The sequence below is a fragment of the Diabrotica virgifera genome, chromosome 3 (assembly GCF_917563875.1).
Source record: "Diabrotica virgifera virgifera chromosome 3, PGI_DIABVI_V3a".
Lineage (NCBI taxonomy): Eukaryota > Metazoa > Arthropoda > Insecta > Coleoptera > Chrysomelidae > Diabrotica > Diabrotica virgifera.
The window spans coordinates 91,035,541-91,053,276 of NC_065445.1; the positions used below are offsets into that span (position 1 = coordinate 91,035,541).

Sequence of the window (17,736 nt, forward strand, 5' to 3'; positions counted from 1 at the left end):
TTAATGTAAGAAATACAGTGATCACCACAATTAATAACTAGATAAACAAATGACCTAGTTTCAGTAAAATTTTCAAATAAATATTACCACACTATTTACATTATACCTACTGGAATTCTGATGTAGGTATACAATAATTTACAACTAAAAAGTAGGTATAAACAAAAGTAAAAAAAATTTAACCTAAGGAAAAATAATATTTTTATATTTAAATAGAAGCAATTAAAACCATACAATTTCATCATTCATTTATCTTTTTTTACATTTGTATATTAATTGTATATTGTGTGAACATTGTTTTATTTTTTTTTAATGTCAACAGAATTTAAAAACGACTTTACGATTTGCTTTACGTTACGTTAAGGCAATTACAAAAACTACCTATTTTAACATTCATCCTCTACGACACGTTAGTGGCTTTACGTATACGGAGATGCGTACATTACGTAGCAACAAAAACTCCCTATTATTTGAGTTATTTTCAAGCAATTTCTGCAAAAAAATTTAAGTCACCTCTCAACGTCCATCCCAAAACAGATGCGCCCTGGACTAATATGTTTTACATAATAATGATAATGTCGATTTGATTTTCATATCAATATTATAGTAATAATTATGAATATAAATACATTTTACTTAGACTAAACCTAGATAAACCACAAACTTCTGCTTTTACTTGGATATATAATAGTCTTTTCTGTTTGTAGGTGTCGTCACTGTCACGAATATTATACGGAAGACAAAAACCCTCGCGGTGCGTGCGAGTACGCTCCCGATGTCATCAAAACGGCCATCAACCGAATAACGTGCTTGGGATGTGCGGAGGGTATAGACTACCATTGCGCCTCGGACGAAGAAGGTGACTTTGCGCAACATCCATGTGACTGTAGTGACGAGAACTGTGCGAAACGGTGGTTCTGTTTGACGTTTCTATCGATTTTGGTGCCCTGTCTCTGGTTGTACCCGCCTCTTAAGATGTGCCACTGGTGTGGGGTGAAGTGTGGGATGTGCGGGGGTAGACACAGTATGTGATCTATGAATCATATTTTACGATATTAGGCTCTAAGGTTTGTTGACGCAGGTCTCTATATTTTTATTCGGTTTATTTTATTGACAAGATTGCCAATACTGCAAAATGACAAATTACTGTGACTGATTTCTGTCAAGACATATTTATCTAGTCATTTTATAATTATATTTTTAAAAAATTTTCAATGTTTCGTTTAAAACAATTCAACATTTATCACAGACCCATGAAATATAATAAATTATCGTCAGCATTGATAAATGATCGTAAGACTTCATTTGCTCTCTTTGTATCCTTTTACTACAGCTTATAATATAATTGCTAGATAGGTACAATCTGTCAATTTGAACAGGTACCACCCTCTATATTTTGGTTCCTATAGTATAAAAAATCTAAAAATATGCAAAGACATGTCAAATTTATTTGTGAGGGGGACATTTTGTAGACCAGTTTTCAACTAAATTACATCAACATCCAAAAGTACTGAAAAGAAATATAATGTATGTGGTATCAGTCAACCCCCTTTCCATTAAAAATTTTGGGGGTTGTGTCCGCTCCTGCTAGAGGGTTGACGTAATTTAGTTGAAAACTGGTCTACAAAATGTCCTCCTCACAAATAAATTTGAAGTGTTTTTTGCATATTTTTAGACCAAATTATAGAGACCTTTTCAAACTAACGCACTGTATACATTGGTTCCACATGATTTCATCTAGTTTACTATTCGTCTTATGCCTATGCCCATCAGTTTCTATTTTATTCATTTAACATATTCGCGGCCATGACTGCATATGCAGACACTTACAAAGGGAAATGACTGTCTGCATATGCAGTCGTGTCTGCCAATGGGTTAATATATTTATTATGACATATGACATAAACGTTAATGAATTCCATAAAATCATTTTTCATGCCGCATACATGTCCTTTGTTTTTGTATTCAATACATAATGTAGTTTTTGCGTTTTCCCTTTTGCGTTTTATCAAAATGTTATACAATTTTCTAAATGCAATGTACATAAATTCCAATTTTTTGCAATTAAAAATATATGTAGAATCTCACTGAGAATTCCAGTCTCAATATATTATAATAAAAGTAGGTACTTTAAATACAATATTATCTTCTTCTAGTTATTATATTTTACGCTGTAGTATAACCGAGAAGAGTATTTTTTATCTTAAATAACCATTGACAAAATTGTCTTTAATTTGGCAATCCACCTTTAATAATAAAAATGCATTTTTAGATTTTCGACTGTTTAGATTTAGAGTTATAATTCATTTTTTTTTATTCGGTAACAAAAAAATGCTCCTTTGTCAGTACATAATCACACATAATTGTCATGTCAAAGTTACAATAATTTTTTTTAAGTTTATGTTACAGAAGCAAATGTTCCTTTAACAAAATGAGAAAACGTCGAGTAGAGGAAGAATCATGTAAGGTTTTATATTGTTTTGAATCATTATCTTCTACACAAATCAAATTTTATTCATGTCTCTTTCTCTGAAGGCTTTGCTCAAACATATTACTGATAGCAGGTCTGATGTTGTCATTTAAATGAAATGTGATTTTACTTTCCTTATCAATTTGGATCTCTAAATTTCTTCGTTCATCGCCTCAACGCAATTACAACTCGATTGCGATGCAACTAGCGCCAATGAATCGCATCGTTTGTCTTTTGTCCAGCAACGCGACTGATTTGCAATCAGTTACATTCAAGATGTCGAGCAGTTCAGATGACGATGTCGTAGTAGTGGCCTGGTACAAAAGAAAAATTAAAAGGAAACGAAATTGGTGGACTCATTCTTATATAGCAAACAAAAGAAATAGACGCGAAGGAATTGGAGAAGGACGAGAAGAGGTTTCGTTTATTTTACCAAATGTCGAGACCACTCTTCACTGAACTAGTAGAAATACTTCAGTCATATATAGCAAAAAGGGATACAAAATACAGGAAAACTGCCAGTGTAGAAGAAGATTATAATTGTAGAAGCAGACATGATTTTCTATTGCATCTACTAATTTATAGCACAAGTCTTGTTCCATCATTATACACGGTGTCCCCGAAAATAGTGCGTTCCTTTAAGGTATGAATATAATACACAATGTAGAACAAAAAAGTCCTATAACATTTTTTCTAAAGTTAACCGTTTCCAAAAAAAAATTACATTGTTCGCCATATAAGCGAACTTTTATTTTCATAAAATTAACTAATTTGGTATCACTGTACAAGAACTGTTTGTGATTTAGTTTATTGACACCACAAGGTACACCTGCAAAATAATTGTACCACCCCATGTTTGAAAATCCAACAAAACAAGAATTTGTTTGTTTGTTTAGGACGAAGACAGGATTTAATGTAAATACTTATGGCTAAAATGCTACAACTATTTTTGAATTGTGATTGTCTATGTTTAGATTTTTGTATATATAGTTGTCAGATTTCAATTTGCATACCAAAATGTATTTTGGTTTTTTAGCCAAACGGTTGCATTTAGAAAAAAATGTTATAAGACTTTTTTGCTCTAGATGGTGCCTTCTACCTATACCTTTAAGGAACGCACTATTTTCGGGGACACCCTGTATAGTTAATATTGCCACAAAATAATCCCTTCAAAATCCACAAAATGTGCATGCAACGGTTGTATTGCGACTTACATGCCAGTTGAATCGTGGTCAGTTGCATCAGTCAATTAGTTTTACGCCGCAGTTGCAGTTGTGTTGGTGAGCGGACCTTGTACTAAAAGCACGTGTCCGACTCTTAGTTGACGGTGTAGCAACTATAACGTGACTATTTTTGCAGTCGAGTTGCAGTAGCGTTGCAGTGGTGGACAAAGAGCTTAAGTATTTGTAGGCAAATTAGTTTTTATTAATACTGACAAACTAGCTATCGTTATCGATAGTAGTAATAATTTCTTTTCGATCCAATTTAAATAATATCTTTAAAGCATCTGTGATTTACTAGTAAGCATTTCATAGTAATAGAGATTTTCTATGATTTTCCATTTTCCTGGAAACTATGGTACCTAATATCGTAAAATACCTGCTTAACAAGTTCAGGGTTGTGAACATTGTTAGAAGAAACTTACATGTTAAGCTTATCCATGGAAAAAATTAAAAGACTGTTTATATACTGCCCAAAATAATTAGGGAAACTCTTATTTAGATATCAGCAACTGTACATAATACAGTTAAATCCTGTAAATTTAACTTAAGTACCAGTCAAAATTCAATTAATATCAAGTGAGCTTATGAGCTATAGACAAATAATGATAACAAATACCAATAACTCAAAAGTATCGTCATTGATATGGTTGAAGTGTTTTTGTTATGGTTTTTACAAATTGAATTTGTTTAATTTAGTAAAATTTACTTTTATTGTGTCTAGTTCAAAATTAACTGTTAGATTTTCTTTTAATCACAAGACACGTACCTAGGCAAATGCTAACTGAAGTAGAGCAACAGCTCTATAACCTAACATAAGCTCTACTACAAAAAATAAATGATAATAAATATTTGGGAGATGGTAACGTAAGAAGAAAAGATCTACAACTCTTCTAAAAGCTTATTTACTAACTATCTACTTCAATAATTATCGGTATTAAGAACTGCTCAAATTATTTATTCCTGTCTCTATTTTTTGTAGTTCCTCCGATAGCCAATCAGTTTCTGGATCCAGTAATTTTTTTTTGTTTCAAACGGGGTGGCCGAAAAGTACCTATACTGTATTTAATTCTTTTTGTTATGTAACCCAAGGAAAAAATAATAACACAATTTTGTTTGTGAGTTATTTCTTAATAATTATTTATTTATCTAAAACATCGGTATACACAACTTGACACGATGCCATGTTCTTATGTTTATCCGTCTCATGTTCCGAGTCACTGACGTAAACGTTTGGCGAACTCAAGTCCCCATTCGAAAAATATCTGTGCTTTCTAACCTCCTCTTTAAAGAGACCCCACAGTGCATTGTCCGGCGTGGTCAAATCTGGACTTATTGTAGGCCAAGCCATTGGTACAGGACATTTTGGAGAACATCCAATACATCGGTCCGGGAAGGTTTCATTCACGCGGTTGCGGACAGTGAGAGTGAGAGCAAAATAGGGTGGAGCTTGTTGAAAATAAACAATGTCGTCAGCAGTTCCCTGAGCTCTCAATTGTGGTTCATGCGCCGGAACGCCAACAAAAATTGGCGCGATGTTACGTCAACATTATTATTATTGCTGTATAGGGACTTTCCGACCACCCTGTACAATATTATATCTAAACAAAACCTATTCTTTACTTTCAGTTCTTTTGTGTACTTATACAGGGTGTTTCATTGAGAAACGGAAATACTTTAATGGTGAATAGAGATCACCGAGCCGGTTCTAGATATACTACATTTTTTTGCCCTATGCGGTTCCAATGTGGTAAATAAGTATTGATTATTTTTAAAATGAGTATTTATTCATTAACTTTAATAATTTATAACTAAAAGTTAATAATATCTGCTTTTTAATGTCAGAGTTCTTAAAAAATTCAATATAATTTCAAAAAGTCATAAAATTGTCTGGAAATTGAAGCGAACTTACTTTTTTGTGCTCTTTTCAAATATACAAACAGATTTTCAAAATTTGAATATACAGGGTGTTGTTTTAAGGTCACAATTACTTTATAATTTTTTGTTAATTCGGACCTGGATTTTTCTTATGGTTAGTATGTCGGTCGTTTGGGTTTTGAATGAGACATATGTGTACCAAATATCAAAAAAATATACAGGGTGGTTCTAAAGTTATGGCTTAGGAAAGAAATGGGCAAAATCGATAAAACACCCTGTAACTCGGTTATAAAAGTCGGTAGGGCAAAAAATGTAGTATATCTAGAACCGGCTCGGTGACCTCTATTCACCATTAAAGTATTTCTGTTTCCCAACGAAACACCCTGTATAATTATTGTGTCATAAAAAATAGTTAAACTCATGCCCAAGGGATGGTACTGAACTAGATTTTTGAACTGGTACGGAATTTCTTGTTTGTTCTTGTTCTTTCTTACTTGCTCTCTGTGGGAACTCACAGTTATTAACCATCAAAGTTCAAATCGTGGTTCAGTCAATTTTCTAGGTTATTTACCTAATGTTTTTTTTCGATGATTTCGATTTGACGATGATCTCGATGTTTCGATTTGACATTATAACTTCTTGAGTAACTATATTCATTTTACTATATGTATAGTATAGTATTTATATTGGAAATTCAAGAAATAATATAAAACATAACTGGTCTTAAGTGGTCCAGTTGTACCCATTTAAAACTCAGCCAATAAGTAGCCTAAATACTATCTTATGTTGATCGCTATTTATTGCTACGTGTAATTAAAATTGAAAATGAATCAACAAAATAGTGGTTTGTGTCGGTACAGTTTATCTGGATTTTGCTATAAAATATTTGTTGAATTGTAAATAGTTGTTCCCCTAATTATTAAGTAGTATATTTGTTGATTTTTAAATGTAAATTTGCGCTAAACTTTTTTAATCAAATTTATTTATTTTATAAAAAATTCGGGGGTATCCCGAATTACAGAATTTAATATTGTTGATGTGTTCCAAGTTCAAAGGTGTAAAAATATGACTATCATGCCATTTTTGCCATGTGTATATATTTATGTAAAAAATTGATCATGTATATTTGCGTTTTTGTTCCTCATTAATCTTATAAACTTACTGTAAAAATCAAAAATGTAAGAAAGGATGCTAATTAAAATCATCAAAATGTTGGTACAATATGCATGGTTAAGTTTTACCAGAGCAAACAATTTTGGTCGTGTAAAGAATTCGTTTACTTTTCGTGTCAACTGATACAAAATATTTAAATCAGTGGTACTAAATAAGCCACAATGGAATATTATAAAATGGTTTACTACAAAGTACCAAGTAAAACAAATAACCTATTGAAGCGGAAACTGGAAAAGTATGGGACAACGTGAAGATAACAGTACTAACAGTACTTAATAAAGTACCAGCATAAGTACTGATCTGATATTTTGCTATTCACTGGAATTCTTGGATTATTTGGACTTTTATTAATTCCAAAAACTGACACATTTTTGGGCTAATTGAACAGATACAACATTGTAGTCACTCTAAAACTTTTTCAGAATACATTACTCATTCATTCAGAATACAGAATACTGTATGTTTTTGTTGAACAAAAATGTAACTTACATAGTAACTTTTTACACGCTGTAAATGTAACTATACAGAGTAAATTTACAAAATGTAAAAATCTGTAATTGTATATAGAATTGTAAATCTTATACGGATTCAAACGGTAAATATGCTTAATATTTGATGTAAATTTACTTTGTAACAATTCTAAAAATGCCCATAGTGATGGTTTTACATCATTGTGCTGTTCGATTAAAAGCTTTACATATAATTTATGTGTTGTTAACCATTAAAAATGCCAATCTATGTACTATATGTAATAAATAGGGATGATTCACATTGAAGCGAGTTATGTCTAAAAATATTGGTAATAATTAATCTTTGCTCTGTATATTTTACATTATAATAAAGCATTAAAAGTAATACAAAACGTTGTCACAAATTTTAACATATATCTTGTAATTAATTTCCAAAATTCTACACTACATTCATCTCCAAGAAAAGCTGGAGGTCACACTGATCGGTGGGTGTGTCATGTTGTCGCAGCTTGTCATTGGTTAGAAATTAATTTCAGACTCAATCACGTGTCTGAAACAGTGATCTTGTGCTTGTTTTGGGACTGAACTTTGTATAGTTACCTGATTATTACATGACTGTCTTGGATTGTCACTGTGACGAGTGATCAAGCCTCTTTACGATGTCCTAATGTTTAATCCTTGTTAGATTGATAACAAATTTGAACTGCTTATCATTTTTTTATTTCCAAAAAATCACATTCGTTACTTTGCTTTTTGTATTAATCAAAGATTTGTTTCGGTCCGATGATTCAAAGTAGCGAATGTATAACAGCGAATAACTGTATAATCAAATAATGAAAATCCGTTAAAATGAAATCATAAACTGCCTCACAAGAATTTCTTGGAAGCGATACTGAAACAAAATTTGCACAAATTGTAAACACGTGCATTTTATTCTTCTCAGCAGTTTAGCATTTTCGACAGTTTACAGATTATGATTGAATAACTGTTGAATAAATTACACCACAAAATAACGAATGTGACACATTCGACATTTAGCGTTGTACAAATATACATTTAATTATATTTATACAAAACAAAAGTATCGAATACATATAACCATTTTCGTCAGTTTGCAGTCAACCAAATGAAAAAATGTTCATATTCAATGGTTTAAACAGCATATTTCCCGCGCTCCTAATCAGGCTACAATAACGAGAATTTGCCACAAGATGTATCACGTATAATGCGAGGGCGAATCTGAAAACCAGATTTTTCACATTCGATAATTGGAAATGGTAGGGACGATATATGGTCCATTGCCAGATAATCTAGAAAGCGCACAGCTGTGGCAACCCCGCAAATCGTTCACAGGCCAGAGTCGACTTCGGTTGAGTAAAAGATAGTACTTTTAGTAGTTAGTTTTTAGTAATACTTAAGAAAATTATAAAAAAGTTTATAAGATTACCATTGGTAATAGATTACCATATTTCAAAAATATCGATACAAAATGCTTGTTTAGAAAAAAAATACTACAACTAACAATATATTGCATTATGTATACAGTTGACTGTGGTACCTTTGTCAAAAAGTTTCTTTTATAGCCTTGGAAGAAGGCAATTACTCTTTTAGATCTATTAATAAATTCAGTTTCAACATTAAAAATGTTTTTATATTAAAACAGTTCGAAGCTTTAGATCATAAGAACTAAAGCCTTATACTTGCACCAAGTTCTGGTAAAACAACCTGAATTCGTGCTTTCTAAAACTTCCAAAGCAAACTACATATGAATTAGAAGAAGACTAGGGGGAATCTAAAATTGTAGTTCACTGATAGGGCCAATGCAAACTAAATGAAGGGTACACGGAAAAAACCGACTAAGTCCATTTTTGTGGAAATTGCATTTTGTTACGTCATCTTGAAGTAAATTGCAGTTTGCATCTTATGAAACCTTTAAGCAAAGCAATAACAAGTCTAGTCACGAGAAAAAGCCCATAAATATATGCCCATACACGAGAAAAATAAGCTAAGTCCACGTGGTACAGGATAATAACAAGCTAAGTCAAAAACGCGACGGCTTCCTTATTTCGGTATCAATCAGACGGTCAGTCATAACAACGCCACGTAAACAGAATGTTATTTTATTTTCTTAATCCGGAAAATTAACAAAATACTATAAACAAAGCAATTGTTTTTTTTTATTGAACAGGGGAAAAAGCGGCTAAGTCACTACCCTTTAAGATACAATGCTGGATTCCCAGGGCTGAAATTATTATAACAAAGTTAAACTATTCGCAGAATGTGAAAAATATAGCTTCTTTTATAGTTTTTTTGTTAGAAATCTAAGACTCAAGCTAGCGACAAACATATAACGGACTAAAAGTTAAAAGATCCAACAACTCAAAATTGTTAATCTGTGACTTAGCCGGTTTTTTCCGTGTATCCTTCAAATGTCAATTTTCTTGACAACGTAGCCGCTCTTCATGGCGGCGACCGCGAAAGGTAGTATTGGGCACATGCAATTCTAGAGGATTATCGCTGTTAACTGCTGTGGAATACTAAAGGAGGATTTATTTATGATAATTCACAGAATGGCAAACCGCTTGAAATATACAACCATACTGATTCTAACGTTTGAAGTAGCCTCAGTGATTCTCAGTGTAGGTAAAAATTCCAACGAGTCTTGGTTCCGTGTACTCAGGTAGGAGTAGTAGTAATAGAAAAGGAAGACAGCTTATATTCCAATTCTTTCAGAGATGAGCGCCATCCTCTTCGGTACGTTTCATCCTCTTTGTGGATCATCGGAGAAGCTCTATGGTCTGCTCTGAACGAATAGAAAAGCAAGCTGTCTCCCAATGCCGAATTAAAACAAATAATTCGATACAGACGCTTTAGCGACATCTACGTAAAACAGTTCGAAGCTTTAGATCCGATGAACTAAAGACTTCTACTGGGACCAAGTTCTGGTAAAACAACCTGAATTGGTGCTTTCTAAAACTTGCAACCAAACGAATGATGTAGAAGAAGACTAGGGGAAATCCAAAATTGCATTGTACTACCTTTCTATTCAGTGTTTAATTCGAGTCTCGATGTTTAATTACCATTGTCTTACACGTGTTTCTGGATCTAGCTGTCATCAAAGAGACTTGCAAAGTATGCATTTAGCGGCCTCTAAAGAGGAAAGACGAAGTAAGTGTCGACAGCGACTAAGGCAAAGTAAACCCAAGCGTAATCACGTCATTCAGAGCGATGCTACGGATATTTATATTCTACTAATACATCAACAATTTACCATTGTAATCACCTTCAGTTTTGTTCTCTTTTCGTCTAGTAACAACGTGGAGTAAGACATACAAATTTTTATTTATAGTCCATATTGAACGAGATATTGCACCGCTGCTACAGAACAACCGCAGATTAATAACCACTTTAGACGCGGTCGTTTAGAGTGATTGTTAAGATTTACTATTGGTACACAGGTGGTAATTGTTTTAAAATGTGTCTAAATGATTTACTTTATTTCAGATGATCAAAAAAGTTAAGAATCCCTCTATGTTGGACAAGCTACTTACTTCGATCCATAAACTTTAGTAAAAGTTAAAATTGTCGCCCCTACCCATTTCATTTATTTTTTATCTCAATTTCCATCCGATGTATTTATATTTAGTTTTAAAAATGGATCAATTACTTTAAAATTAAATTAAACTGCTATGTATGGTACAGTTGACTAAATTTTTGTTTTTAATGTTAAACATCATAGTCCTTTAAATTAAAATTAGGAAAAAAATAAAAAAGAGAATATATTGCCGATTATTACTACTATTTTTAGACAAGTATGAAATTATTCAGGTAGTTCTCGACAGAGGTGATTGGAACTTGCTCCTGAGCAAGAGATACCTACTGAATTTCAAAGTAGGCTCTCCAGACTGTCGGTTCGACCAATGGGTAGAACAAAAATCACTAGTCGGTGTCATTATCTGGCATTAGATGACATTTGTAATCCTCTAATCATAAATTCAAGATTATGGTAGGGGAACCCAAGCGGGGATTTTGCGAGTTACTCGAGCGCGTCAGAAAATAGCATGGAGAGATACCTTGTACCCTGTAATGTACTCCTACCATATATGGACTCTTAATACAGGGGCGTGCGTTGAGGACAGTCACGTCAGATTATTAAAAAAAGCGCGTCAGATTAAGATTTAAGTACATGAAGAACAGTATATATTTCAATAATCTGACGATTTCAGCGGGGCGTAAGTTGTACAACTTTGTGATTCACCCATTCCCTTACGCCCCGCTTAAATAGTCAGATTATTGAAATATACACTTGTTATGTACTTAACTTACCTTGTCTTAATCTGACGTGCTCGAGTTTTTCTGAAGGTAGATTTTACTTTTATAATCTGACGGACTGCCCTCAACGCACGTCCTTGTATTAAAAGTCCATATATGATAGGGGTACAAGGTTTCTCCCCATTTGATTTTCTGATGCGGTCGAGTAATGCGCAAAATCCCCGCTTGGGCCCCCTACTAATATGAACTGCCATGCCACCAAAATTAAAATGTAAATATCATGGTACATAGTAATGACAATACAGATTAATAAAAATCATAAAAGCTAAAATACCAATAGAAGTTCAGTGTTTTATATTAAATATTGTAGTATAAAATTCGTCATTTATTCATTTCAAAATTTTGGATAAGTAATAACAAAATCTTGCCCTCCCATCAAACTGTATTACGAAATGTATTTATACAGAGTGTCACAGAAAGTTGCTACTTTTATATCAAACATTTCCTTTGGCTTATTTTTTAACCTAACCTATCACTGGATTTTTAAAAAGAATATACACAAGGCAAATAACGCAAACATTCAGTATTCTGGAAGATGTAGGTTTGGCATGAAATTATAAATTTTTCTATAGTTCAAGAAATTCACATTTTTTTATTGATGTATATGATATAATATATTAATATAATATATAATACTGTTTTATATATTATATAAAAAGACTAATATTTGCAAAATAATAATTAAGGGCTTTGGTCTTCCACGTTTTAATTCTAACCAAATTATTTGCTATTATCACTGAAATTTATGTTTTTTATGTATTTAGTCTTGTTTTATTGCAATCAATTATATAAATGAAAGAGAGATTTGCCAATGAATCCTTGAACCTTTAATGGGATATTTAATCTCTGCAGTGCTCTACTGTATCAAAGTACAAAATTACTAATGTGATTTTGATGAACTTAAAATGAACTGCTGTGGGATTCTTGAGATTCCAAACCTTGTCATAACTTCAAAAATGTATGGGTGGCCTCAGCACTAATGTGGCATTTTGGATGTAAAGATATATACCAAATCAAAACAGCAATAAGGAAAAAAAGACAGAGTTAACTAAATAAGATATAAATATAAAATGAAACGGTGGGATATACTAAAAAAATATGTAAAAACTGTTTATTTCTTTTCGCCTTTTATAAAGCCAAAAAATTTCAAGATGCTGAATGTTGTCCTAGTATACTATATACGATATCAATTCAAATTATATCTTTTGACATAATAAAGAAACAAGAGTGAAGCTAACTTTGTATGGCACCTGATACTGTTAATGAATTTAGCTATCAGTACAAATTTCAGGTTAAGTGTTATACGCAGAATAGGTATTTTTGTGATTTGGGTGATATCTGTTCGACTGTCAAAAATGTAATACAGTTTAAAATTATTTTTGGAAATAAACATGTATGAATTTCTAGAAGTGGGTGTTTGAACTATCCGACAAATTCATACATGCATTTACCAAAAAGAAAAACGCCAATGAGTACACAGCTCAAAATATACAGGGTGTCCAGAAACTCTACCGACAAACGAAGACAGGAGATTCCTCAGATAATTTTAAGACAATTTAACCCAATTCACCTAGTTCGAAAATGCTTCTGAAGGGAGCTAGAGCTCTTTGAAGATGGCGTCATGAAATTAGTCTTTCTTAAATACCTCCAGAAGGCTTCTATTTAGAAAAACGATAATTGGTATGCATATTTACTTTTCAGAGATGAATCGATTCCATCGATTGCAAATTTCTAGTACCGGTCATAGGCGTCCGTTTTGGGTAGAGCAACGGGTATTTTATCGTATAACTTTTTTGTCCTTAACTTTTATGCATTTTTGACACCGGATTATTAAATTGTGAGGTATTCTAGTACTAAAAGGTACTCTTGCTTTAAGTCAGTAGGATGCACCGTTTTCTAGAAAAATCGATTTGAAAGTTTTTCGTTTTTGGAATTTGAAAAAAAATTGAAAGAACTTTTCAACAAAAAACGAAGTATTTTACCAACATAAAGTAAGAGTAACTTTTAGTACTCGAATACCTCATAATTTAATAATCTAGTGTCAAAAATGCTCGAAAATTCAAGACAAAAACATTATGCTATAAAATAACTGTTGACCTACCCAAAACGGACGCCTATGACCAGTACTAGAAATTCGCAATTAATGAAATCGATTTATCTCTAGAATATAAATAAATGTACCAGTTTTCGTCGTTCTAAACAGTTTTTTTTTGAAATTTTTTTTGTAATTCAGAAAGTGAAAAATTTTCAAATCGATTTTTCTAGAAAACGGTGTGTCCTACCGATTTAAAACAAGAGTACCTTTAAGTACTAGAATACTTCACAATTTAATAATCCAGTGTCAGAAATGCATAAAAGTTAAAGATAAAAAAGTTATGCGATAAAATAACCGTTGCCCTACCCAAAACGGACGCCTATGATCGGTACTAGAAATTTGCAATGTATGGATTAGATTTATATCTTGAAGATAAATACGCGTACCAATTTTTGTTTTTCTAAATAGAAGCGTTCTGGAGGTATTTAAGAAAAACTAATTACAAGACGCCATCTTCAAAGAGCTCTAGCTCCCTTAAGAAGCATTTTCGGACTAAGTGAATTGGGTTAAATTATCTTAAATTTACCTGAGGAATCTCCTGTCTTCGTTTGTCGGTAGAGTTTCTGGACACCCTGTATATTAACATTTATATGTGTTAGTAATTTATTTTTTATGGTAAAGCTAGAAATTTTGTTTCTACATATCAGGGCTACGATTTGTTCAAGAAATAAGATTACACATTTTACAAAACACTACTTATTGGAAGACTTTTTAGTATTTTAATAAGTATTTTAAAATGTCGATTAACTAGCTAAATATAATATTTTTACAAAGTTATAAGAACAAATGTTACTTATGATATGTGTTAAAAAATATCTAAATCTCGATTAGAAACGTTCATATTTAAGTACTGTTTTATTTTAATTAAATTTGAGCCGTGTATCTTAACTTTTGTCCAAGAATCTTAAGCAAATGTCGATAAATACAATTTCTTCAACATTTGCTAAAAAGCAACGTAACTATTCAAACATAGTAATTTTTTATTTTGTTTAATACTACATAATTTAACACTTCCTTAATATTAAATCTAAGTTATGTCTTTTTTAAAGTAGTGTTGGTACCTGACGTAAACTTAAGTGAACGCCATCCTATGGCTCGGGAAGCGTATCATTTACTTTTACAAAGAGGCATATAATGTTGAACAGTTATGTTGTTGATTGTATATAAACATGTAAAAAGTTCGAATCGACTTCTTGGTTCTAATTTTTTACTGAGATTCCATTATTGCACTCATGCAATCGGTTAGAAAGAAAAACTTAATAGTTTTTATTGTGTGTATATATATGTTATTAATAAAAGTATGATATGGCTTAAAATAAAAAATGTGTGAGTGATATTTTAATTAAAAATAATATATTAAGAATAAATAATAAAGAATATGTTATTAAATGCCTTGTTTTATTCCCTTTCATAATAACAAAAATAACTAAGCAATCTAATAAGTGTTCTTGCTCCGGATAGGGGAAATAAGAGGGCATAAAGCCTCCTCTACTCAATTCACCCCCGGCCCAGGGCCGGATTTAAGGGCGGGCAGGCTGAGCAGCTGCCCGGGGCTCACACATTCTGGGGGGCCCCCACAAAGCACCAAACTTTAAAAAATCAGCACATTGAATTCGGTCATTTAATTAACTGTGATATTTCGTTACATGGAAGGTTTCACTCCTGTTGAAAGGTGTGTTTGCCAAATCACGGTCATAAAGCAGAAGATATATTTAATTCTCGAATGACATCTTGCAGGAAGATGATATCGATTTGAAAAAACTACACGGGAGAGTCCTACGACAACGCGTCAGTTATGAGTGGAAAATACAATGGTGTTCAGGCTAAAATTAGATAACATAATATCTTAACGTTATGGATTCCGTGTGCGGCCCACTCTCTAAATTTAGTTGCAAAAGCTGCAGTGTTGTCCTCTATGTTCACTTCCTCTGCATATAGATACAACTTCTTAATCGGATGTTTAAAAGCTGCGTCTTGTAAGTGAGAGCAACGCGACCGTGGCAGAAATATTATTGTTCCTAAAAGAGTAAATACTACTAGATTATCATCTAGTGCAAAAGCACTGGTTAAAGGTTATAATCAGATTAAAGGAGCAACTATCCAAAATTTCACAAGACGATGAGCAACAATTTGAAATTCGTAGCGATGTAAATGGCTTGTATAATCGAATATGTTTACTGGAACAGGAATATTTGCAATATTTTGGAATAAAATCAAACAGCACAAGTCGTATTCTCCAAGATCCAAATATTGACCTTCATTCAGGAGAAGCGGCACTTGGATCACTTACAGAATTTATATTCTTTTAAGGAATATTTCAGAGACTGAAATGACAATATCAGAGAAACTTAGGACTCAAAATTTTTAACGCCATATAGATCACTTCATTTCCTCTTTAAGTCAGAGGCTTTCTGCATATGAATACAGAATTCAGAATGTCAGAATTGGAATATCATTTCAATTTTGGATTTTTACATTATTTGGAAAATTTAACTCACAATGAAGTTGAAGCTCACTCACTGAAGCTTACCGACATTTATAGCAATGATTTAGATGAAAACCTAGATATCGAACTGGTACAATTTATTTAGAGGAAATCGGCTCATCAAATAATATAAGTAAAGAACTTCAAATATACCAACTATTAAAAGAAAATAATTTGAATGATGCGTTTTCAAACGTTGTGGTGGCACTTCAGTTATATTTAGTTCTGATGCTCACTAACTGCAGTGTTCGACTTCGGTCTATGATGGCCCAATAGCGTTTGAATCATCTCTCTATAATGAGCATTGAACATTATCTTAAAGCAACTAGACATGTCCGACATAATCAAGGAATTTTAATTAAAAAATCTCGAAAAGTACCCGGTCTTTAACCATACATTTTACTATGTTTATTTTTAATATTTTACTGTAACAAGATACAGCACTTGTATTTTTTATTATTTAAAAAAAATAGTTATAAAAGTATGTACCTACCTAGATCAACATCTTTTTTTAAATTTCTAAAAGGGAAAACCCTGTATTTGGCTGTATACCATTGTTATAACAACAATTTTTTTAATGGTAGGAGGTAGGGCCCCACAAAAATTCTGCCCAGGGCCCACTGTCTTAAATTCGGCTCTGCATAGGGCCCTAGTCCATTTACGGGTGTGGACCGAATGTTTGGCTCTTCAGAGCCAAAGGAGCACCAGCTTTAATAAAAGCTAATGCTAAAGAGGCACTAGTTTTGATAAATACTAGATTTGATAAAACTAGTGCCATTTGTTATATTGCGAAATAAACCATTTCTCTACATATACAACCTACAAGAGAAAGCAGGATACTGGAACTGCAGCAAAATAAAACTCAATACTTCTGGTTGTAAAACCACCAACCACAGAGTCAGTTAAAGTAAGGGCAGAGCCCCAACTAGCGGGGAGCCCGTGTAGACTGAGATACCCAAACTTGGAACCGCCGGTTTTTACAGAGGCTTCTCAGAGCGTAAAAATCGGGAATTCCAAGATTTCGGCCAATGGAAGACTCGGACGGCCGGGAATCCCAAGATACCGCCCAATCTGAGAGAAAAAGGACAGGGCGGTGCTCGTCGCGGTCCGCTGACCAAGACCCGCTGATGACATTCTTATTTCGGAATTTAAAAACTCTAGACAAAGAAAAAAACAAAAGATAATCCTAATTTAACCTAAATGTAAATCAGATTATTAAAAATTGAACCCCTATTTCAATCTTTTGATGACATCCAAACTAAAGTAGAATTACACACCATTAATGATGTAGGAAATGAGAACGAACGTCTAGAGTTCGGTTGTTTTAATATCGTTTCTGTGTGTAGAACAATCTTAAAAGACTCCTGATAAACATAGGCAATGCATCAATCTTGGGCAGCAATTTTAATATTTCCAATCCCGCAATACAAACACAACACGTTAAATTACTAATGGTTAAGTTACTTTTGAATCACTAATACACAATAAAAAATCTATAGCTATGTACTGAACCGGATATAGTGTTCTAATGTTCTACATAAGAAAATAAGAAAAGTCAATTATATTACAGCTACAGCTTCCAAAGTCTCAGCAAGTACAGCAACCGGTTGACA

At 32.7% G+C, this 17,736-nt stretch overlaps 1 protein-coding gene across 2 annotated transcripts in view; it reads left to right on the forward strand.

Moving 5' to 3' along the window:
- LOC126881912 (sprouty-related, EVH1 domain-containing protein 2) overlaps nt 1–13,006 on the forward strand; it is a 285,065-nt gene extending 272,059 nt beyond the window's left edge. For both annotated transcript variants that reach the window (XM_050646642.1, XM_050646641.1), the window contains exon 7: nt 708–13,006. In XM_050646642.1, coding sequence (XP_050502599.1) covers nt 708–1,032 — 325 coding nt within the window. In that variant the 3' untranslated portion in view covers nt 1,033–13,006. The remainder of the gene's footprint in view (nt 1–707) is intronic.
- The last annotated feature ends 4,730 nt before the right edge of the window (nt 13,007–17,736 follow it).